The 25,728-nt window shown below is 46.4% G+C and overlaps 1 protein-coding gene across 1 annotated transcript; it reads right to left on the bottom strand.

Moving 5' to 3' along the window:
* On the bottom strand, positions 1-25,728 carry LOC309541353 (uncharacterized protein). The gene is made up of 10 exons (XM_082239156.1): positions 25,709-25,728; positions 20,434-20,614; positions 18,297-18,329; positions 14,710-14,820; positions 11,232-11,421; positions 10,012-10,212; positions 7,724-8,001; positions 6,633-6,698; positions 4,994-5,159; positions 1-310 (listed from the first exon to the last, which is right to left on the bottom strand). Exons 2-10 carry the CDS (start codon positions 20,589-20,591, stop codon positions 248-250), a joined length of 1,266 nt encoding a protein of 421 aa, XP_082095282.1. The 5' UTR covers positions 20,592-20,614; positions 25,709-25,728; the 3' UTR covers positions 1-247.

Raw genomic sequence — 25,728 nt, 5'->3', positions numbered from 1 at the left:
TAGTGCTAAGCAATGGTTAACTTTAATAGCGACAACACCTAAAATCACCACGTGCAATAAAATCACCCCAAAGCATCTATCCCAGCAAGGAGAAAGGAGAGCGTCAAAACAATTATCCAAAGTGGGGTTTTTTTGTGTGTGTGTCTGTTGACTACGGCCTCTAGGAGAAAGATTGTCAAGGCACACGCTACAGGATTCCAGAGCCAACAACTGATGGAAGAAGGCAAGATCCCCAGAGGAAATGGCTTCAGATGGTGGGGGACACACAGAACGTCAGATTCGAGAGCTGATGAGCAGCGGCGTTCACCACCTGTGGTAGAGAAGAGATGAAATGGGCACATTAGAAACACTGAGAATCCTAGGGCAAAAGGGACGGACCGCCGTCTTGTTAACAAGGTGTAAAGAAGCACTTTCTCAAGGCAGGTGAACGAAAGGACTGATTCATTCACTGCATGGTTAAATTGTGGAACTCCTTCCCACTGGAGGCAGTGATGGCCGACAACTTGGGTGGCTTTAAAGAGGACTGGACAAGATTGTGCAGGAAGAGAGGGCTATATCCGTGGCTACCAACCGTGATGGCTATGTTTTGCCTTTGCAGCTTGAGGCAGCTACGTTTCTGAATACCAATTGCAGGAAGCTACAGGAGGGACGCGGGTGCACTGTGGGTTAAATCGCAGAGCCGCAGACTTGCCGATCAGAAGGTCGGTGGTTTGAATCCCCGCGACGGGGTGAGCTCCCATTGCTCTGCCCCTGCTCCTGCCAACCTAGCAGTTCGAAACCACGTCAAAGTGCAAGTAGATAAATAGGTATCGCTCCGGCGGGGAGGTAAACTGCGTTTCCGTGCGCTGCTCTGGTTCGCCAGAAGTGGCTTAGTCATGCTGGCCACCTGACCCGGAAGCTGTATGCTGGCTCCCTCGGCCAGTAAAGTGAGATGAGCGCCGCAACCCCAGAGTCAGCCACAACTGGACCTCATGGTCAGGGGTCCCTTTACCTTTACTTTACAGGAGGGTAGAGGGCTCTTGTGCCGGGGTCTTGCTTGAGGGTTCTCCAAAGGTAAATCAAGGAAGATTAAACCTCAGGTAGAACTTTCTGAGGGTTGGAGGCGGTTGGAGGATGGATGGCAGCTAATGGATTGAGGCTGAATCCTGACAAGACAGAAGTACTGCTTTGGGGGGACAGGGGGTAGGTGGGTGTGGAGGACTCCCTGGTCCTGAATGGGGTAACTGTGCCCCTGAAGGACCAGGTGCGCAGCCTGGGAGTCATTTTGGACTCACAGCTGTCCATGGAGGTGCAGGTCAATTCTATGTCCAGGGCAGCTGTTTACCAGCTCCACCTGGTATGCAGGCTGAGACCCTACCTGCCCGCGGACTGTCTCGCCAGAGTGGTGCATGCTCTGGTTATCTCCCACTTGAGCTACTGCAATGCACTCTACGTGGGGCTACCTTTGAAGGTGACTCGGAAACTACAACTAATCCAGAATGCGGCAGCTAGACTGGTGACTGGGAGCGGCCGCTGAGACCACATAACACCAGTCCTGAAAGACCTACATTGGCTCCCAGTACGTTTCCGAGCACAATTCAAAGTGTTGGTGGTGACCTTTAAAGCCCTAAACGGCCTTGGTCCTGTATACCTGAAGGAGCGTCTCCACCCCCATCGTTCTGCCTGGACACTGAGGTTCTGCTCCAAGGGCCTTCTGGCGGTTCCCTCACTGCGAGAAGCCAAGTTACAGGGAACCAGGCAGAGGGCCTTCTCGGTGGTGGCACCCACCCTGTGGAATGCCCTCCCACCAGATGTCAAAGAGAAAAACAACTACCTGACATTTAGAAGACATCTGAAGGCAGCCCTGTTCAGGGAAGTTTTTAATGTGTGACATTTTAAATGTGTGACATTTTAATGTATTTTTAATCTTTGTTGGAAGCCGCCCAGAGTGGCTGGGGAGACCAGTTGTTGTTATTATTATTATTATAAGAGCTGTTCAACGCTAGAACGGATTCCCTTGGGAGATGGTGGACTCTCCTTCCTTGGAGGCTTCTAAGCAGAGCTTAGATGGCCATCTGTCAGGGATGCTTTAGTTGAGATCCCTGCACTGCTGGACCAGAGAACCTTGGGGTCTCTACAATTATTCGATTCTATCAAGGGCACCTGGGTCTTAAGCCACCTAGGTGGGTGGTCATCAGTAGATCCACACCAGCAGATCCATATCTATGATCTGCCCACCCGTACAATGCTATGCTAGGATTACAGACCTTGCAGGGTCACTTATTAAGCAGTTCCACGTTTTGGGATGGGATAACATTATGCCTGACCCCTCTCGAGTGAACGACGGCAGGTTCGTAAACTGAAGCCCTTTGACGACAATTCCACCCCAAGCATTGTTCGGAACCAATGGGCCAAATCAGCCAGCCCGAGTCTTTGCCGACTAATAAATTAGCCAGAAGAGAGACTTTTACAGCAGCTCAACATAGCAGGCGCTTTCTTCGCAACCAGCTCCATACCGCAGGCTCAGGCTGTTCAAAGAAGCTGTCGCACATGGTGCCAGGGACCGCTCAGAAAACGGCATATTTCACCTCCAGGTCATCAGTTCCCTTTTGGATCACGGCGTCTCGTGAGCAAAAGGGGCCTTTTCACATGTAGGGTTCTTTGGCAGGGGATTTCTGATGGAGGAGTTCCAGTTCAGTTCCCAAGAAGAAAGGGGACCAGGTTTTAATTTTGGTCCCCTTTCTTCTTGGGAAGCGAACTGGAACTCCATCATCGGAAGTCCCCTGCCAGAGAATCCTACAGCCGCCTAAAGCTCATGAGACGCCTTCAGCCTTTCATATAGAGTCTCTCCAGTCCTTCATCCTTCAGCAATTCTAAGGGAAAGTGATGGAGATTTCGGCAATCTAAGAGTAAGTTCTTGTGCCTTTCTAGCTTTGTCTCCAATATTATTTTACATAGTTCTGACGCCATGACAGATATTGTCCCAGCCACCATGTTAGAACTCTACACACCACAGAAGTTCATTTCTAAGCTGAGGGGTCCAAAATAGGAAGCACCCTCACTCAGGACAACATGGGGGGGGGGGAGAGAAGGGGCTCCAATGACCTATCTCCCCCCCTACCCAACAGTACAGAAATCAATAGGATCAGGGCTTTTTTTCAGCTGAAACTCAAACTTAAGGTCAGGGAGGAAGGGAGTTGGGCGTACAGTGGTGCCTCGCAAGACGAAAAGAATCCGTTCTGTCATTCTCTTTGTCTAGCGGTTTTTTCATCTTGCAAAGCAAGCCCATTGACGGATTAGCGGATTAGCGCTATTAGCGGCTTATCTGCTGATCGGATCAGCTGATAAGCGGCTTAGAAAAGGGGGGGGGGAGTAAAAAAAACCAGCAGGAACTCGCAAGACATTGTCGTCTTGCGAAGCAAGCCCATAGGAAATTCGTTTTGCGAAGCACCTCCAAAACGGAAAACTCTTTCGTCTAGCGAGTTTTCCGTCTTGCGAGGCATTCGTCTTGCGGGGCACCACTGTACCAGCAAAATCTTGAGGGCACCAAGTTGGGGAAGGCGGTTGTGGAAGTCGCAGCAGGATGCTAAAATTCCCCCCGAAGCCTTTGCTTATGTATTATGCATCTGCTACAAAGCAAAGAAAGGAATCACAGAGCAGATTCCTAACATAGCTTTGTGGGCTCAACATGCCTTTCTGGGAGAGAACGTTGTCACCTTTTGCCTGGGCTGGTATTTCCATTCCACACACACACACCTGTGCACCTGGACGGGCGTTTTGTTTGAGAGCAACTGTAAAAGGGGAAATGATTAATAGGCAAAATGTTATGCGTTGCAGAGATATTGGCTAGAGGAATACACGGATCCCCAGAAGGCTGGACAGATCCTGGAGACAAGATGGGAGTCAAGTTTCACTCATGCGAATGAAAGAAAGGGGCACATGCCTAAGAATGGATCCTGTGCCAAATGTTAAGGCATTCTGGGTACAAAAGGAGTGATTCTCGGGGTGTCAAAATAACTTTCGCAGCTGCGTGTTGTCAATTGGCTGCCGAACAGGGAGATGTTTGGGTGCTGTTCTGTACTGAGTTGAATAGGATCCAAAAGGCAGCAGTCTGATTGGTCCTAGAACAATAGGATTCAGAATGCAGCAGTCTGATTGGTCCTAGAACAATAGGATTCAGAATGCAGCAGTCTGATTGGTCCTAGAACAATAGGATCCAGAATGCAGCAGTCTGATTGGTCCACAGGAGCCACCCAATCCAGCTCCAGGTGGAATGAATCCGCTACCTGATTGGCCCTCAGGTGAATCCCGGAATTAGCCAATCATGTGGGGCCCATTGTGTAAATAATGTATATAAAGCAGACATTCTGGAGGAACTTCCATTCCTCCTCACCACTATGAGCTGAATAAAGAGCATGAAATCCACTCTCGACTCCGAGTATATTTCAGGAGCCTTTCAAAAATGGTAATCCAGAGCAGCTTCTTCTTCCCAGACAGTTGGGGGTCCCACAATGAACGTGATGGAATTGTGACGTGGCCAATCCAATTTGGCTACACGATCATGTCATAAAGCCAGTTCAAAGTGAGGGCAATGCTTCCTGCCCTCGCTCTGAACGGGCAATCTCTCATATATATATATATATATATATATATATATATATATATATATATGCAGGTTTTGGTGTCTTCGGGTGTCTTCCCGTGTAAGAGTCGGGGTGTCTGTGCGACGTTTCGACGAGGTCTCACTCGTCATCTTCAGGCTGGTGCTTTCGGCTTCTTGTTACTGGAACAGCTCTGTTCCAGTAACAAGAAGCCGAAAGCACCAGCCTGAAGATGACGAGTGAGACCTCGTCGAAACGTCGCACAGACACCCCGACTCTTACACGGGAAGACACCCGAAGACACCAAAACCTGCATTCCTGTACCCGTGAAAATCTATGAAAGCAAATATATATATATATATATATATATATCACACAGACCTACACACACACACACACACACACGGCCTTACATCCTCTGGCTTGCTCAGCTCCTTGTAGGGTAGACAGACAGGCTTCCTTTGGCCCCTCTGCCACTTTTCCCAGAATTTGGTGAACAGGTATTTGTCCATGGCTTCTGCAATCTCCTGAGGATTGTCCAACTTTCGGAAATCCTCCGATGGAAGAGCTTGGATGAATCTGGAGACAACAGTTGACATTGTTAAGAACAATCTGTGTCCTGCTTCATCAGCTTGTGTTATCAGTCTTCCCTCCATCTAACACAGAGGCTCTCAAACATTTTTTCTCTGAGCCACGCTTTCAGGGGGGGGGGGGAATTGCTTACGTCACACTGATTTTTTTTTATATAAGAAATACATTGGAAAACAAAAAGAAACAACTCCTAGCAGTGCTTGATTTATAACGTATTATTATTATTATTACTATTATTATTATTATTATTATTATTATTATTATTATTATTACATACCAGCCTATATCTCAGGGCGGTTCACAATGCAAAGTTACATCATATGAAGCAGAAAATACCATACTCTTCTGTGGGTAAGACTAGGGGATTTTTTTACTCTAAAATAATGTTAAAAAATGGGGGTCGTCTTACACATCTCCCCCCATTTTCATAAATTTGAGATCCTCAAAATAGGGGTCGTGTTATACACGGAAAAATACAGTACATAATCAAAATAATCAAAAGATAATCCAGATAATCAAAACAATTAACAATACTAATGTATACACACCAATAATCAAAACACTCCCCAGCAAAAGCCCCTAACCAGTACTCTAGCCCACAGATACAAAAATCCAAATTAAGAAATAACATTTAACAACAATTTAAAACAACCCCACCCTCCAAATAGTATAGCAACCGCCCAGGTTAAAACCCCATCCCCATTAAAATGATAATTTTAACATAACAGGGCTGGCCCACGCCCTCGTTCAACCCCCAAAGGAACAACCCCCTTCGGTGTCTCCCCATTGGGGCTGGCCCTGCCCCCAGGGCAGGCAGGCTTACAGAGCCTATAAAGTAGAACACAATTACTTTATAATATGACCCTGGGACGTCAAGAAAGTGTAAGACAATGCTGGTACATAAGAACATGTAAAGGTGAAGGGACCCCTGACCATTAGGTCCAGTCGAGAACGACTCTGGGGTTGCGGCGCTCATCTTGCTTTTATTGGCCGAGGGAGCCGGCATACAGCTTCCGGGTCATGTGGCCAGCATGACTAAGCTGCTTCTGGCGAACCAGAGCAGCGCACAGAAACGCCATTTACCTTCCCACCAGAGTGGTACCTATTTATCTACTTGCGCTTTGATGTGCTTTCGAACTGCTAGGTTGGCAGGAGCAGGGACCGAGCAACCGGAGCTCACCCCGTCGCGGGGATTCGAACCGCCAACCTTCTGATCGGCAAGTCCTAGGCTCTGTGGTTTAACCCACAGTGCCACCCGTGTCCCTATAAGAACATGAATCATCCTCAAAATATAAACGAGCCTGCCAATCCCTGGCACTTGCCAGCTAAGACTCTTCTTTCAACCCGGAAGTTGAAAGAATGCCAAGGATGGTGGCTGAGCCTTCTGTGTACAAACCATATGCTCTAGCAATGGCCTATGGTCTATTGCCTCCACTCCAAACACACCATGACTTTCCTTACCTTTCGCACCTATCCAATTCCAGCCTGAGTCTTTCTTCGTAGCCTGTCAACTCTTCCTGCAGTTCCCTAAGAGACAGGAGAGAGGGACTCAGAGCTGATAGTCCCAGGCAGCTGTTACGGCTTGTAGAAGGCGGTTGGGTCAGAACTTGTCAGACACAGGCCCACCGTCAGTTGTGCAGACTCTGCCGTGATCAGCAGAGTCTGCACTGCTCCAGCAGAACGTCGGAGCTTTCCTGCTTTCCAGTAGGCTAGCCTTTTCCAGAGTTAAGGAAACTCCTTCCCAACTCAGTTGAGATTAAAGTGCTTATCGCCTCAAGGCAGAAGATCGCCACAAGGCAGATCTTCTCGTCTTGGAAGAAGCAAATATGCAGAGAGATCCATTTCACCATGCTAGTTCACAATGCTGTGTCAAACCACCAAACATGATTGCTTACAGACCCACCGTAGCCCCATATAATGACTGCAATGGAATCTTGACTTTTATACCCATCTCTGCATGCACGCATATTCCTGATTTAAGTGAGCAACCTTTGTTGCTAGGCTACCGAATGCACCTGACGTCCTATCTCTAAACAAGATCCAAACATGGGGGGGTGTGCTAGCCGAAGACACAGACCAAGTGAAATTTCACTCCTGTTTTAAATTACACCAGCAGCAGCCTCAAGTGACAGTCTGGAAACAAGCCTGTCTGATCATCTGAAGGAGCGTCTCCACCCCCATCGTAGTCCATAAACAGAATATGGCAGCCTCGGACACAATTCCACCCTGTCTGAAACAGGAATCAAACGCCTTAAGAACATAAACACATGAACCTGGTGGATCCAGCCAACAGCCCATCTAGGCCAGCATTGTGGTTCTCACAATGACCAACCAGATGCCCATGGGAAACTCACAAGCAGGATTCAAGCATAAGAATGCTCTCCCCCCCCCCGTGGTTTCCAACAGCTGGTATTCCAAAGCATCGCGGCCTCCAGCTGTGGCAGCAGAGCAGAGCCAGCCTGGACAGTAGCCATCAAGCCTCTTTTAAAGCCATCTAAGTCGGTGGCCATGACTGCCCTCCTGTGGCAGTGAGTTCCACCGTTTTAACTTACAATATCCTGGAATGAAAGTGATGCACAGCGCTGCCGACGTCGTCTCTCCTCCGCTGCAGCCTTGCGCCAAAGGCTCTCCTGGCTGCCTCCTTCAGGTCTGCTTTGGCTTGGGCTACGTCGGTTGAATTGGACGTTGGTTCCCGGAGGAGGGGCCACATGCGCAGAGGGAGAGCGGAAAGACTTGGCGGGTCGTGGAGAAACATCCCGTCCAGGATCTCCACGGAGGTGCACTCCTTGATGGTAGTGGTGTAGCGGTTGTCTCGCGCCACTGGGTTGTCCTGGGAGAAAAGTTGGAGAGGCAGAACGCAGCAACTAGACTGGTGACTGGGAGCAGCCGCCGAGACCACATAACACCGGTCCTGAAAGACCTGCATTGGCTCCCAGTACGTTTCCGAGCACAATTCAAAGTGTTGGTGCTGACCTTGAAAGCCCTAAATGGCCTCGGCCCAGGATACCTGAAGGAGCGTCTCCACCCCCATTGTTCTGCCTAGAGACTGAGGTCCAGCTCCGAGGGCCTTCTGGCTGTTCCCTCCCTGCGAGAAGTGAGGTTACAAGGAACCAGGTGAAGGGCCATCTCAGTAGTGGCGCCCTCCCTGTGGAACGCCCTCCCATCAGACGTCAAGAAAATAAACAACTGACTTTTAGAAGACATCTGAAGGCATCCCTGTTTAGGGAAGTTTTTAAGGTTTAATGTTTTATTGTGTTTTTAATATTCTGTTGAGAGCTGCCCAGAGAGAGACGGGGTATTAATAATAATAATAATAATAATAATAATAATAATAATAATAATAATAATAATACAGTGGTACCTCGGGTTACATACGCTTCAGGTTACAGACTCCGCTAACCCAGAAATATTACCTCGGGTTAAGAACTTTGCTTCAGAATGAGAACAGAAATCGTGCAGTGGTGGCGCAGCGGCAGGCCCCATTAGCTAAAGTGGTGCTTCAGGTTAAGAACAGTTTCAGATTAAGAACAGACCTCCAGAATGATTTAAGTTCTTAACCCGAGGTACCACTGGAATTATTATTATTATTATTATTATTATTATTATTATTATTATTAAAAAGCAGTGCAGGTTACGACACATCCTTAAGGTGCACCGTGTTCACTTCTGATAACAAACCAGATGTGCCCCAGTGGAGGTCGAAGGTTTGGAGAGACAGTGGGTGGGATCCAATATTCTCTGTCCCCTAGTGCAAGAGCCCTTGAGCTACTGGATGGCAGAGTATGAAGGCCGCACAACAAAGAAATCCAATGCACCAGTTGTGCTAACATTGGAGCTGTAGAGCTGGAAAGGGGCCCAAGGGTCATCTAGTCCAACCCCTTGCAATGCGGGAATTGTGCAACACCTGCTTTTTGTGCAAAAAAAGAAGAAGTTTGGCCATGCACTTGTGTTTCCTCTTGAGCAACAGCCGATCCTAGTTGTGCAATCTGTTGCGCAGTAATTTACAGCAATGCATTTCCTCTTGTTCCAGCTACTGCTAAGTGACTTTAACTTAGGGCCGCAATGGGTGCAACTCAATGGCATGTGGGGAGTGAAGTCCCCTCCCGTCTTCTCAAAATAGTCTCTTAGGAGCTCCTCCCTCCCTCTTTCTTCCATGACTTGCTCCCCCATCTCTCCCTCCGGCTAGCAAAAGAAACGATTTCCACATGCAGTGCATGATCAGCTTGTGGAACTCCCTGCCACAAGACGGCTACTAGTCGACATAGCTTTGGGATTGTGTATCGGTGGCTAATAGAAAAGATGACTCAATGGATTCTCCGTGTATCAGAGGCAGTTTACATATCACCAATTCCGTTTACAGATGGAAAACTGATGCAAAGGCTACCCAGAAAGCCTTTGGTTCAACTCACTGGGTACTAGGGATGGGAAAAATTCAGTTCAGGTTGTATGTAAAGGCTAAACGACCTAATTTGAACTTCCTGGAACAATATATGGGCAGAAACACAGACTCCGGTCAAAATTCACACCTGTCTGAATTTTGCAATGCAATCAACTTATATGCACAAAATTGCATTTACCAATAATGAAAAAATGCATTATATTGGTGTGGGGCGTCGTGGAGCTTGCAAAAATGTCTACATTAAAGGAAATATGGATCTCTTAGAAGAAAGTGGCACTAAAATGCTGATGAATTTTCACAAAGGCTTAAAAAATAAAACATAAACGTGAAAATGTGGAAAATTGAATGTGAGGTGCAAAATCATCTGGTTGGGAAAAGGCTGGCCTAACCTTCTCCTTTCTCCCTTTCCAGCCACTACCAGGCTATCGGCTTACACCTCACCTTGAGCGTGAGATGCTTCAGCCTGCGGAGGCCTCTGAGCACGTGCAGAGCCTCGGGCAGCCCGCCAATGTCATTGCCAGAGGCACAGAGGATGTTGAGAGACAGCGAAGAAGCCAGAGGCAGCAGGCTAGCAATGCGGTTCTTCTGCATGTGGAGCTCGCAGAGCCGGGACAGATTCTGCACCCCTTCCAGAGACTCCAACTTGAGTTGGGAAAGAAAAAAACAGGAAATGTTTCAGACATCTGAAGGCAGCCCTGTTTAGGGAAGTTTGTAATGTTTGATCTTTTATCATGTTTTTAATATTCTGTTGGGAGCCGCCAAGAGTGGCTGGGGTATAAATAATAAACATTATTATTCTCTCCAGAGCACCACAAAGCAAAACCCAAGCTGATGGAAACAAAATGGCTTTGCAAAACCTTGGGATCCATTTTGCACCATTATATTAACAGCAGAGCAGAGGGACGGAATCTATCAGTGCTTAAAGCTTGAGAAGGTCTGTTGTTCATTATCTGTCAAGCATCTTCTTCATTCCTGACGTGAATCTGGACTATCTGAACCGGTTAGGAGAAGTTTTGATCCCCTCCCACTTCTTTTTTTAGGAAGATCAACTCTGCAGGCCGTGATAAAGGTAAAGGTAAAGGGACCCCTGACCATTAGGTCCAGTCGTGGCCGACTCTGGGGTTGCGGCGCTCATCTCGCTTTATTGGCTGAGGGAGCCGGCGTACAGCTTCTGGGTCATGTGGCCAGCATAACTAAGCCGCTTCTGGCGAACCAGAGCAGCGCACGGAAACGGCGTTTACCTTCCCGCTGGAGTGGTACCTATTTATCTACTTGCATTTTGACCGTGCTTTCGAACTGCTAGGTTGGCAGGAGCAGGGACCGAGCGACGGGAGCTCACCCCATCACGGGGATTTGAACCGCCGACCTTCTGATCAGCAAGTCCTGGGCTCTGTGGTTTAACCCACAGCGCCACCCACGTCCCATCCAGGCCGTGATACTGACGCTCTAAATCCGAGATGGGGAATCGGTGGCCCTGGATGTGTTATTCGACCATAACTCCCAGCACATTGGGCTATTGGCTATCCTGGCTATCCAGCTAATGGAAGGAGTCCAATTAAGTATTGAGGGAAATACGCTCCCCGCACCCCGCTGCTCTGCATCCAGCTCCTGGGAGTCACCCACTTTCGAGATCCTGAGCACCCCCCCAAAAAAAAAATCACCTGATTTGAAGACAAATTCAGCCGTGTCAGGTTACTCAAGAGAGGGAAATCCGTGAGGCTCCTCAAGCGATTGTGGGATACATGCAGGACGGACAGGCGGGGGCAGTTTTCCAGGTCCTTCACCTCTCCGATCGCGTTATAACTAAGGTTAAGGGCCACCAGGTTGGGAAGGGGCCCCATCTCTCTTGTGCTACAACCCCAGATAAAAGCGAAAAAAGGAATTTTAATTAATTGATGACTGTTTTTATGCATATCGTGTTGTTTTTATGATGTTAGCCTCGGCCAGGGAGGAAGAGATACCAAAAAAAATGTATTATTATTATAATTTATTATTATTATTATTATTATTATTATTATTAAGGTTGCCAACATGTCATTCAGGACATGTGTCACTGCTGAGACCTCAAAGACAAGGTGCCGTCCACCCTACTTGGAATGTAGATAAACCCCTATTCTGCTCACATCCATCTTCAAAACATGTGGTGGTAGTGGCTGATTTTTAATTGATTCCAAATCCTTTTTTAAAAGAAATGAGGTAAATCTGGGGTGGAGAGCCTATGAGGCCCTCTGGATGTTGTCGGATTTAAACTCCTATCAACCCCAGTGGTCAGGGGTGATGGGAGTTGTAGTCCCGGAATAAATGGAGGATCGCTAAGCTAGACCAGTATTGTCTACATCAGTCTTCCCGGACTTAGTGCTCTTCAGGTATTGCTGGACTACAACTCCCATCAGCCCCAGACAGCATGGCCAATGTCTAGGAGCAGGGCCGTCTTACCCATAGGTGCTAGGGGTGCGGGGCACCCGGGCGCTGGGCTCTCAGGGGTGCCAGGCCGAGAGTCCGGGGCCCGAGAGCGTTAGTTTCTGTTTGCCACTGTGCAGTGCTTTGGAGTCACAAGACTGTTTTGCATTCCTCACATTCCAGACTGTTGGAAGTCTCACGGAAGACAGGAGATGGATGTGACGTTACTGGTTTCCTGTTCCTTTGTTGCTCAGTTGCTTTCTGCTCTCACAGAGAGAGGATGTATTTATTTTCTGCCTGAGTAGCTTAGTAATAAAACCTAGCAATGTAGCCCAAACTTCTCGTCTCTTCCCTGTGCTGGAAACTCTGCTGAATGGGGGATATGCCTGGAGCCTTATCAGAGGCTCAGGTTGTTAATTATCATCGGAGGCGATTCCGGAAGAGTCGCTCGGTAGAACGCAGATTCCGACAGAGAGTTGAGTCTGAGAAAGAGCCCAGCAGGCTTTTCTGCTGCAGGAGGCTCTGCGCCGCGAGTTCGGGGGTGATGGAGCCAGCAAGATGCGGAGGCAAGATGCTGATGCCCTCCTGCACCCCTGGGACTGGGCAACTGGGGGGGGTGTTGGGCGAATCTTTGTACCCCGGCGCTGCATATGCTTAAAACAGCCCTGTCGAGGAGTGATGGGTTTTGTAGTCCAGCAACATCTAGTAGGCCGCAGGTTTCCCACTCCTGACATATATAAAGCACAAAAGAAGAAATAAGCTGAGTCGCCCAAGGCAATGGATTATCCACATAATTTAACCTGATACATTATCTTTTAATTCTTCCATATCTTTACACGGTTCCTATTTTTATTGTCTTAAAGAAACCCTTAATAATTTGGGTGTTATCAAGATCTTCCTTCGCTATACCCTGTGAAAATATATCAGCTTCAAACAACATCAGGATTTATTTGAGTAGGTGAGATTTCTCTCTTTTCCCGGTACTGTACTGTGTGACTATATTGCTTCTATCACCAATGGAGTATATGTTTACTCCAAAGTAAGTACTACTGAGTTCAATGGGACTTACTCCAGAGAAGCCTGCATAGGATTGCAGACCAATGTGTTTCTTGCCCTCTGCTAATTATTTCTTTTTGGATTTAAAGGAACAGTAAAAGGGACGCGGGTGGCGCTGTGGGTTAAACCACAGAGCCTAGGACTTGCCGATCAGAAGGTTGGCGGTTTGAATCCCCGCGACGGGGTGAGCTCCCGTTGCGAGTTCTTGCGAGTTTGTTTCCTTTTTCTTAAAGCCGCTAAGCTGTTAATAGCCGCTAAGCCGCTAATAGCCGTGCTTCGCAAGACGAAAAAACTGCAAGACGAAGAGACTCGCGGAAGGCATTAATTTTGTCTTGCGAGGCACCACTGTACTCCCCAACTCCAAAGAATCCTGGGAACTGTGATCAACCCCTTACAGAGCTACAATTCCCAGCACCCTCAACAAACTACAATTTCCATGCATGGTGTGTACATCTCTGCAGATATTGCCTCTCCAAAACGTTAGCTCCTTTCTAACCATGTCCACTTTCCCCCAGGGTGCTGATGTGAACAAGCTCCCCAATTTATCTATATATCGTAACCCTCTGTTTCAGTTCCTGCTGGCTATTTGTGAATGTAGACACCTGCCCAACCTTGCAATCAACCCCGGGCTTTTGATATTGCCCCAAATGTCCCTTCTGTCAGTTTTGCCACCTTTAAATTGGGGTTGCAAAATCAATGGTGGTGGCGGTGATATTTTGGGTCATCCCTACATTCCCTACTACGTTCCTGGTTCCAGTTTTGATCTCTGGGATCTCCAGTTTAAAAGTTCTCAGAGACCTACAGCCCGAGATCTGCCACCCACTCGACAGGGGAAAATATGTTGTGCCCACAGACCCTACAAGTGTCCCTATTCTTCAGGGACAGTCCTGGATTTACAGAAGCCATCCCGGTTTTTGATCTGATCCCGGAATGCCCCGTTGTTCCTTAGGACGTTGCTATTTTCATCGGAGAAATGTTGGAGGCTATGGAGTTATGCGAGCCAAGGAGATAAGTAACTACACAACCTTTAGAAGACATCTGAAGGCAGCCCTGTATATAGAAATGGTTTTTTTAATGTTTAATGTTTTATTATGTTTTTATGTATGTTACAAGCTGCCCAGAGTGGGGCATAAATAACAAAATAATAATAATAATAATAATAATAATAATAATAATAATAGTTGTTGTTGTTGTTGTTACTGAATACAGTGTTACTGAATACCTCGGGTTACAGATGCTTCAGGTTACATACGCTTCAGGTTACAGACTCTGCTAACCCAGAAATAGTACCTCGGGTTAAGAACTTTGCTTCAGGATGAGAACAGAAATCGCGCAGTGGCGGCAGCGGGAGGCCCCATTAGCTAAAGTGGTGCTTCAGGTTAAGAACAGTTTCAGGTTAAGAACCTCCAGATGCATTTTAAATAAAAGGATACATTCTACTCATGTAAAAACATGCTGATTCCCAGACCATCCGCGGGCCAGATTTAGAAGGCGATTGCCAGCTTTGTATGAGACACCAGCAAAGAGGGAAAAACTCTTAACGCTACGCCCTGCTGAGAATTGCTCTTGCTCAGGGGCAAGGCCCCAAATTGCCTCTCTCTCTCTCTTCTCCACAGGCCTTAAATTTCTCCACACAAAGACCCCACCACCACCACAAAACGCCATCCATCAAGTCGCACTCACGTGCTTAAAGCATTAAGCGACACGTCCAGCTCGGCCAAATTCTCAAACGGGAAAAGAGCTTCGGGTGGAATCTCTTGGAGTTCATTTAAAGAGATGTCAAGCTTAACAATCCTGAGGAATGAAGCAGGGAGTGGGAAGGGGAGAGAGAGAGAGAGAGAGAGAGAGAGAAAGATCAAAACTATTTCAAAACGCTCCTTCCTCCTATCCCCCAAAGCAATAACCATCACGATTCCTTTTTTTCTTTTTTAGCATCTAGCTAATGATGCCCTTTTGTTGTATAACACCCCCCCTTTTTGTGTGTGTGGTTTTTTTTAAAAAAATATTGTATTAGTTTTCTTTCGGGTTTTTTATTTATTTAATAAAAGGCCACCCTCCCCAGTTTTGGACAAATAGCAAGACAAGCTTTCAGCAATGCGGTTCCAGAAATGGCAAACAGGCATGTTGAGCGTGGCAATCCATCAAAAAGGCAGAATAACAAACCGAGGTGGGGGGAGCTGAGAACAAAGAGACAAACTTGAATCTAGTTGAACTTAGGAATGTTTGAGGCATTTGGTCTTTGCAAAATCACAGTACGGACTGGCCTGATCAACACCACGTGGATTAATGTGTGTACGTAGATCAGGATGTAGCTATCCACCTGGATTTTGCACTTCTCTGAAGGCTGCCGTGAAGTTATTTTCTCTCCCCCCCCAAAAAAAAAGGAGTATCAAAATGCATTTAGAATTAACTAAGAACTAAAGCGGGTGGCGCTGTGGTCTAAACCACAGAACCTAGGGTTTGCCGATTGGAAGGTCGGTAGTTCGAATCCCCGCGACGGGGTGAGCTCCCGTTGCTCGGTCCCTGCTCCTGACAACATAGCAGTTCAAAAGCACGTCAAAGTGCAAGTAGATAAATAGGTACCGCTCCGGCGGGAAGGTAAACGGCGTTTCCGTGCGCTGCTCTGGTTCGCCAGAAGCGGCTTAGTCATGCTGGCCACATGACCCGGAGGCTGTACGCTGACTCTCTCAGCCAATAAAGCAAGATGACCACCGCAACCCCAGAGTCGGCCACGACTGGACCTAATGGTCAGGGGTCCCTTTACCTTTAAGGACCAGATAGGCACCCCCTCATGCTGGCCACATGACCCGGAAGCTGTCTGCGGACAAACGCCAGCTGCCTCGGCCTATAGAGCGAGATGAGCGCCAAAACCCCAGAGTCGTCCGCAACTGGACTTAACAGTCAGGGGTCCCTTTACCTTTAAGAATTAGTGAATGGGCTTGCTTTCCTTCCTCCTCCCTCCCAGTCTCCTTTCCTTTTCTGCCGTGTCTCAGACTGTGAGACTGAAGGCAGAAACAGGCTTCTAGAAGATATGTGGATTTCTCCAAGTTGCTTTGGCTGAAGCAGCGAGATAACTCACTGGATCCAGGGCTTTTCCACAATTACCTTTTGCCCTGCTTTTTCTAGATGCAGATCTGCACTTTAAAGCTCTGTGTCCTGTTTCCCACTACGAAATCTGCTCTTTAGCGCTCAATCAGAAGAAACGTCAGTTTGGGTTTTCTGAGGATTGACGTTCGCTCTGATTGAGCACTAAAGAGCAGGTTTTGTGGGGAAAGTTCTGGAGCAATAGCAAGGATGTTCAGACATGGAACTTTAAAGTGTGGACCTGGAAAGATTGGAGGACAGGTAAGTGTGGACATGCCCTCTGAGAAAGGTGCCTTTGCATCCCAATTTATTTTTATTTTTTTATAATAATTTTTATTACATTTTTTCCAATTACAGATAAAGCAGAAAAAACATAGAAAATAGAAAAAAAAGAACAGAAAATCAAAACCATTTCAGCAACTTATTTCAGATTTCTATCGGACTTCCCCACGTCTCCCGCATAGTGCGTTCTTAACAATAAAATTATCAGCAAATTATACCCTTGTTTCATGTGTTTCTTTGTATTTTCAATTGCAGTTTAAGTTTAAATCCCTTATTTTCCATTTACTCTGAAAATATAACATATTGTCGTTTTTACCCATTTAAACTTTGATTCTTTCATAAATATTCTCCAATTTCATATATAATCCACTCTCGTTGCTGGGGCTAACCTTCCAAATCATGCGGCATCTTAAAGTTCATATAACTTATAATACTTTTGCAAATAGTCCTTAAATTTTTTCCAGTCCTCCTCCATTGCTTCTTCTCCCAAATCTCGGATCCTGGCAGTCATCTCGGCTAGTTCCATGTAGTTCATCAATTGCGTCTGCCAGTCCTCCAGTGTGGGCAAATCTTGAGTCTTCCAATGCTTAGCAATAAGGATTCTTGCTGCTGTGGTAGCATACATGAAAAAGGTTCTATCCTTCTTTAACACCTTCTAGCCAACAATGCCCAGAAGGAAGGCCTCCGGTTTCTTAGGGAAGGTGTACTTAAACACCTTTTTTAACTCGTTATAAATCATTTCCCAGAAGGCCTTCACTCTTGGACAAGTCCACCAAAGGTGAAAGAATGTCCCCTCAGCTTCCTTACACTTCCAACATTTATTATCGGACAAATGGTATATCTTAGCCAGCTTGACCGGGGTCATGTACCACCTGTATACCATTTTCATAATATTTTCTTTCAGAGCATTACATGCAGTAAACTTCATACCGGTGGTCCATAACCTCTCCCAGTCTTCAGACATGATATTATAACCAATGTCCTGAGCCCATTTTATCATGGCTGATTTAACTGTCTCATCCTGAGTATTCCATTTAAGCAGCAAGTTATACATTCTCGATAATAACTTGGTCTTTGGTTCTAACAACTCTGTCTCAAGTTTCGATTTTTCCACCTGGAATCCTATTTTTTTGTCTAACTTAAAAACCTCATTAATTTGGGCATAATGAAGCCAATCTTGCACCTTACCCTTTAGTTTTTCAAAGCTCTGCAACCTCCAATTATCTCCAATGTTTTCTATTATTTCCCAATATTTCGGCCAACCGGCCTCCATATTAGGTTTTTTCCGAGCCTTGGCCTCTATTGGTGATACCCACCTCGGAGTTTTGCTTTCCAATAAGTCTTTGTATTTTTTCCAGACCATAAATATTGCTTTTCTGACAATATGGTTTTTAAACATTCCGTGTGTTTTTCCCTTGTCATACCACAAATACGCATGCCAACCTAGCGAATTATTAAAGCCTTCCAGATCTAGGACATCAGTGTTTTCTAACAGAATCCAATCTTTCATCCAGCAGAAGGCCGCAGCTTCATAATATAACCTTAAGTCTGGCAGGGCAAACCCCCCTCTCTCCTTTGCATCAGTTAGTATTTTAAACTTTATTCGGGGCTTTTTGCCCTGCCAGACAAATTTAGAGATATCCTTCTGCCACTTTCCAAAACATTCCACTCTGTCCACAATCTGCAAGGCTTGAAACAAAAACAACATTTTTGGCAAAACGTTCATTTTTATAGCTGCAATTCGGCCTAACAAGGATAGTTTCAATCTTTGCATCCCAATTTAGAAAACTCCAAGGAGACCCATTGGGATCGCTCCAGTATAAATTCTCAAAGCAAGCACTGGTGCAATGCTCAGGCAGGATCGAACGAAGAAATTGAAGCATTCTCTTGCATTTCTTACCTACCGTTCAGGAAATTCTGTCTTTGGAAATGATTGCCTGGAACAGAAAGGAAGAACAACTTTAAGCATCCATTTGCTCCTTTGTCCAGGAGTGGGTGAACAGACTAAAAGGGAAAATGTGATTTCAGTGTCAACAAGTGTGAAGCGATGCACCCTGGGACAAAACATCCTAACTTTAGGCAGCTGCAAAGATCGATGAAATTGTCAGCCTAGCGTGCAACAGCTCTGAAGAAAGGCAAAATCCATGCAAGGAATCATCAGGAATTGAAAATAAAACTACTGGTATTGTTAGTTGAGTTTGGCAGAGACGCTGCCTCTGAATGCTAACCTAAGAGGATGGTGATGATAATATTAGTAATCATAATAATTTTATCATAAAATCATAGAGTTGGAAGAGACCACAAGGGCCATCGAGTCCAACCCCCTGCCAAGCAGGAAACACCATCAGAGCACTCCTGACATATGGTTGCCAAGCCTCTGCTTAAAGACCTCCAAATAAGGAGACGCCACCACACTCCTTGGCAGCAAATTCCACTGTCGAACAACTCTTACTGTCAGGAAGTTCTTCCTCATGTTTAGGTGGAATCTTCTTTCTTGTAGTTTGGATCCATTGCTCCGTTTCCGCTTCTCTGGAGCAGCAGAAAACAACCTTTCTCCCTCCTCTATGTGCCATCCTTTTATATATTTGAACATGGCTATCATATCACCCCTTAACCTCCTCTTCTCCAGGCTAAACATGCCCAGCTCCCTTAGCCGTTCCTCATAAGGCATCATTTCCAGGCCTTTGACCATTTTGGTTGCCCTCCTCTGGACACATTCTAGTTTGTCAGTGTCCTTCTTGAACTGTGGTGCCCAGAACTGGACACAGTACTCCAGGTGAGGTCTGACCAGAGCAGAATACAGTGGCACTATTACTTCCCTTGATCTAGATGCTATACTCCTATTGATGCAGCCCAGAATTGCATTGGCTTTTTGAGCTGCCGCGTCACACTGTTGGCTCATGTCAAGTTTGTGGTCAACCAAGACTCCTAGATCCTTTTCACATGTACTGCTCTCAAGCCAGGTGTCACCCATCTTGTATTTGTGCCTCTCATTTTTTTTGCCCAAGTGCAATACTTTACATTTCTCCCTGTTAAAATTCATCTTGTTTGTTTTGGCCCAGTTCTCTAATCTGTCAAGGTCGTTTTGAAGTGTGATCCTGTCCTCTGGGGTGTTAGCCACCCCTCCCAGTTTGGTGTCATCTGCAAATTTGATCAGGATGCCCTTGAGTCCATCATCCAAGTCGTTGATAAAGATGTTGAATAAGACCGGGCCCAAGACAGAACCCTGTGGCTCCCCACTAGTCACTCTTCTCCAGGATGAAGAGGAACCATTAATGAGCACCCTTTGGGTTCGGTCAGTCAGCCAGTTACAAATCCACTGAGTGGTAGCAGAGTCAAGACCGCATTTTACCAGCTTCTTTACAAGAATATCATGGGGCACCTTGTCAAATGCCTTGCTGAAATCAAGGTAGGCTACATCCACATCATTTACCGTATTTTTTGCTCTATAAGACTCACTTTTCCCCTCCTAAAAAGTAAGGGGAAATGTGTGTGCGTCTTATGGAGTGCGTCTTATGCAGGCTGCACAGCTATCCGAGAAGCCAGAACAGCAAGAGGGATCGCTGCTTTTTCTGCACAGCGATCCCTCTTGCTGTTCTGGCTTCTGGGATTCAGAATATTTTTTTCCCTTGTTTTTCTCCTCAAAAAACTAGGTGCGTCTTATGGTCTGGTGTGTCTTATAGAGCGAAAAATACGTTAGATGCTACCAATCTGACTAGGTATCCCCAGCCACTTTGGGCGGCTTCCAACAGAATATTAAGACACCAAAAAAAGCCCTCAAACGTTAAAAATGTTCCTATACAGGCCTGCCTTCAGACGTCTTCTGAAAGTCAGATAGATGTTTATTTCCTTGAGGGTGTTCCACAGGGCAGGTGAATTGTGAACCACCCTGAGTCCTTATGATGAAGGCTGCCATATAAATTTAATAAATAAAATAAAAATAGATATTTCAAGCCTGACCATAAAAACGTAATGTAAACATGCCTGACAAGTGTTTGAAAATGTATTACACATCACGCAGCAAGGCCATGGGTCCTTTACCTGGGGTCTACAGATCCAAATTCAAAGTTGAACGCTAACTGCTTAAGTCGAGACATCTTCAAACAGAGAGCATAATGAGGCCCATGTGTTTCCACGTTCCAGGTGAAGGGAAGAGGGTCCACTTCCATAATCCGGTCTTCAACATACTGACGGTTCATCTCTTGAGAAATACTGGAGCAATCTTCTTTAAGAAAGGAGGGAAAAAGACATTTCTCTCGGTCTGCCTTCCCAAGCCCAGTAAGAATAGAATCACAGAACTGTAGAATTGGAAGGGTCCACGTGGGTCATCTAGACCAATCCTCTGCAATGCAGGAATTTTTTGCCCAATTGGGGCTCGAACCCATGACCGTGGGGACAGGGCTGTCTTTACCTGGGGCTGTAAGGGGCGCCGAATTCTGGGGGGTGCCAAATGTATACCTACTGTATACCGGACCCTCTAGAAAAAGAAAACACTGATTCATAGGGGCGGGTGAGTTCTGTGTGTTTTGGGGACCCATGGGTGACACCCCAAAAACTGACAGGAAAGCCTTGCCCTCAGATTCCTCCCCATTGGCACAAAAGAACCTCTAGAGCAGTGGTGGCAAACATTGGCATTCCAGATGTTTTGGAACTACAACTCCCATCACCCCTAGCTAACAGGACCAGTGGTCAGGGATGATGGGAGTTGTAGTTCCAAAACATCTGGAGTGCCAAGGTTCGCCACCACTGCTCTACGGTCTAAATTCTTCGCTGGGTTGAAAATCTCATGACTTTGTGCCCAAAACCCTGTTATGAAGCCCTGATTTGAAGCCAAGATGCTTTAGGAATCGGCCTAAACACCACAGAAACCAGCCCGTTCTCAGACCCAGCGAAGGGAAAGGATTTTGAAACATGCAGTAGGTAATTGAACATGAATGCTCTGGCGCCTGCCTAGCAAAAGTTCACCACCTCGCCTGTGATCTTTCACTTCAGACGTATTAGACCGAAATGCCTTCGGGGAGGTTTAAGTGCTGTACTATTAATGCTAAAACAAAGGAAATAACCTCCGTACATCGCCACAGCTTTAGGGTTCCCCGAAGCGGGAAAGAACAGAGGAACGGCCTTTAATCTCAAACATCCCTCAAAGGCGTTACGTCGAAAGGGTTCAAGCAGTTGGCAGCCCAACCTCCCATGGCCTCCAATTCAAAAACGAGGGAAACTTTCTTGCTCCTTTCTCATGTGGAGTGTGCCAGGCGCTGCACAGAGCAGCAAAATTATGAGAGGCCCGGCACCAGAGTGAAATGTGGGTTGGGACCGATACGAGGATGCTTGCACAATTGAGCATTTGAATGCCTCAAGGGGTTTTCAACAGGACAGGCTTGGTAGCACACTGTATCCTGCTGACAACAGAACGAGTTTTGCATGAGGCGAAAGCTTCTTAAAAAGCAGAGACATCACCTCGCCAACAAAGGTCCGTATAGCTCAAGCTATGGTTTTCCCAGTATGGAAGTAAGAGCTGGACCATAAAGAAGGCTGATTGCCGAAGAATGGATGCTTTTGAATTCTGGTGCTGGAGGAGACTCTTGAGAGTCCCATGGACCGCAAGAAGATCAAACCTCTCCATTCTGAAGGAAATCAGCCCTGAGTGCTCACTGGAAGGACAGATCCTGAAGCTGAGACTCCAATACTTTGGCCACCTCATGAGAAGAGAAGACTCCCTGGAAAAGACCCTGATGTTGGGAAAGATGGAGGGTGCAAGGAGAAGGGGACGATGGAGGACGAGATGGTTGGACAATGTTCTCGAAGCTACCAGCATGGGTTTGACCAAACTGCGGGAGGCAGTGGAAGACAGAAGTTCCTGGCGTGCTCTGGTCCAGGGGGTCAAGAAGAGGCGGACACGACTAAACGACTAAGCAACAACAAAGCATGGGTAGGCAAACTAAGGCCCAGGGGCCGGATCCGGACTAATCGTCTTCTAAATACAGCCCACGGACAGTCCAGGAATCAGCGTGTTTTTACATGAGTAGAATGTGCCCTTTTATTTATGTTGATGTCAATCAACATTTAATGATCTCCTTCTACCGGTCCACAATAGAAAGTGCCCTTTCATACTGCATCACGGTGTGGTACACTGGTTTGACATCATCTGATAGGAAGTGCCTACAGAGGGTGGTGAATACAGCACAAGATATTATGGGCTGTCCAGTGAATCTGCTGGATGAAATAGTGGAACAACGTTGCCTCAGGAGAGTGAGGAAAATTCTCAGGGATGATTCACACCCTGGCCGGCACTTTCTTGATCTCCTCCCCTCGGGCAGAAGATATAGAAGCATGATTAGTTGCACCAACAGGGTAAAGAACAGCTTCTATCCATGGGCTGTTAGGCTGCTGAATGAAAAGATAACAACAGGGCAACTGACTTTTGGGTTTGGTGGGTGTGCGTCAGTAAACGAGGGGAATTAAGACTAAGAGAGCTGAGTGGGGGGTGCTTGTGTAATCCCACTGTACAGTGGTACCTTGGGTTAGGAACTTAATTCGTTCCGGAGGTCCGTTCTTAACCTGAAACTGTTCTTAACCTGAGGTACCACTTTAGCTAATGAGGCCTCCCGCTGCCGCCACACGATTTCTGTTCTCATCCTGAAGCAAAGTTCTTAACCTGAAGCACTATTTCTGGGTTGGCAGAGTCTGTAACCTGAAGCGTATGTAACCTGAGGTACCACTGTATACAAGTTGCACAAGTGACAATAAAGTATTTTAATTTAAAATGCATCTCTGGGTTATTTGTGGGGCCTGCCTGGTGTTTTTACAGGAGTAGAATGTGTGCTTTTATTTAAAATGCATCTCTGGGTTATTTGTGGGGCATAGGAATTCATTCATTCCCCCCCCCAAAAAAAAATATAGTCCGGCCCACCACATGGTCTGAGGGAGGGTGGACTGAAAAAGCTTGCTGATCCCCTGGGCTAAAGGGAACCCAGAGAGGCTGTGCAAAGAAGCTGAATGTTGGAAGGCTCAGGGGTAGACAGGAGAAAGAACTTCATGAGAGCCAGTGTGGTGTAGTGGTTAAGAGCGGTGGACTCGTAATCTGGTGAACCGGGTTCACTTCCTCGCTCCTCCACATGCAGCTGCTGGGTGACCTTGGGCCAGTCACACTTCTCTGAAGTCTCTCAGCCTCACTCACCTCACAGGGTGTTTGTTGTGGGGGAGGAAGGGAAAGGAGAATGTTAGCCGCTTTGAGACTCCTTAAAGGGAGTGAAAGGCGGCATATCAAATCCAAACTCCTCTTCTTCATAGTTAAATGGCGAACATAAGAAGGGGCTGCAGGATCATGCCAATGGCCCACTATGTCCAGACTCCTCTTCCAGATGCGGGAAACCAGTGAGCAAAACATGGTTTCCAGCAACTTGCATTCATAGCGGGGCAGGAGAGATGAAAACAATGCCAATGTATTTTAGAGCTCACGTACGTCTGGAATTTCCCGGCCATATTTGGGATTCGTCCGCCAAAAATAGCATCCATGTAGGATTTTCAGAATTCGGTTAAAATGTCCAGGAAAATATGGCACTCCATATCGGAAGAGTGGATTTTTTGGGGGGTGAATTTCCTAAAAAAAATAGCTCAAAAACTTTGTTTGCGGGGGGTGGGGAGCGATTTTGCAAAATAAAAAGTTCTACAACTTTGCCCCAGCCCAACAACCCTCAACAACTTTGCCAAAGTGTTTAGGGAAGTTTTTAAAGTTTGATGGTTTATTGTGCTTTTAATTCTGTTGGGAGCCGCCCAGAGTGGCTGGGGAAACCCAGCCAGATGGGTGGGGTGTAAATATTATTATTATTATTATTATTATTATTATTATTATGGGTCAAGGTAAAGGTAAAGGAACCCCTGACCATTAGGTCCAGCCGTGGCCGACTCTGGGGTTGCGGCGCTCATCTCGCTTTATTGGCCGAAGGAGCCGGCGTACAGCTTCCGGGTCGTGTGGCCAGCATGACTAAGCCGCTTCTGGCGAACCAGAGCAGCGCACGGAAACGCCATTTACCTTCCCGCCAGAGCGGTACCTATTTATCTACTTGCACTTTGAGGTGCTTTCGAACTGCTAGGTGGGCAGGAGCAGGGACCGAGCAACGGGAGCTCACCCCGTCGCAGGGATTCGAACCGCTGACCTTCTGATCGGCAAGTCCTAGGCTCTGTGGTTTAACTCACAGCGCCACCCGGGTCCCTAGTACATGGGTAGATGAGTCCAAAAAGCCCGGGAGACAATTTTTCATGGCTCTCTAGCGGCTATGCTGGCTCATTTACCGGAAGTAATGTATTTAGCATTAACTCTGGATGTGTTTATTTGAATCTGACCAAACTAAGCCTCCTAGAGCACAACATACAGGTGCGTTGATGCAATTTCGCAGACTGATTCGAAGCTCAGAATCTGAAGAGGGTTTAAGCAGCCATGAAATATCCTACAGGCTGTAAGGTCCACCCGTCTGCTGGCTAACGGTGCTGTCGAAGCCAAACATGGACTGGAAGGGGCGACATGCGAAGGGACAAGTGGTATTGTACTGTTTTAAGTGACGCTGGTGTGCGCCAAGGCCTCCTAAAATAGAGGACCTGGAGAAATACCAACTAAAGAGCAATGGCAAGAGAAGTTGACGAACTATGCAGAACTGGCAAAAATGACAGACAGACTAAGAGAAAAGGACAACAGAGATTGGGAACCATTTGTATTATATCTGCAGAAACAAAGAAAGGCAATAGACTTGATGGTAGGATTTAAATAAACATCCACATTATTAGCATCAGAAAATGTTTGGAAGATAGTGAAATAAGATGATGTATTTAATTTTATTTTTATGTTTTTAAGGTTTGATGTTATGTTATTAATAACCTTTTCTGTTGAGAGACAGCAAAGCGGGTGAAAATGGAAACAAACGAGAAACGCAAGTTGGGGGAAGTCTTGGAGGGGAGGGAGGGAGGAATATATAGTAAACCTTAAGAATTGAAGATGTATGTAATGAAGTAAATGAAAAATGAATATTTTTAAAAAAATAAAATAAAATAAAATAATAAAATAAAATAAAATAAAATAAAATAAAGGACCTCCTCTTGGCCTTTTTGGATCCTAGATTCTAATTCCAGAGGGTCGAGGGATTCAAAAGCAGCTCAAAAGAAGCAATTAGCAGGGTGGCTCTCTGCCCGTGGCAAAGCCAAGGGGCAACCCATTTTTTAAGAGAGGCACACCTTGACGTGAAGAAAGCGAGGGTAAAAAAGGAAAGCAAGACTGCGGAGGTTATTAATGTGAGGGAGAAGCCGAGAGATCCATCATTCTGACCTGGGAAATTGTCATTTAAT

Source organism: Podarcis vaucheri (assembly GCF_965113315.1).
Source record: "Podarcis vaucheri genome assembly, chromosome: 10".
In the NCBI taxonomy this organism is placed as follows: domain Eukaryota; kingdom Metazoa; phylum Chordata; class Lepidosauria; order Squamata; family Lacertidae; genus Podarcis; species Podarcis vaucheri.
Note: the sequence above shows the minus strand (reverse complement) of the source record. Positions and strands in the feature narration are given on the sequence as shown.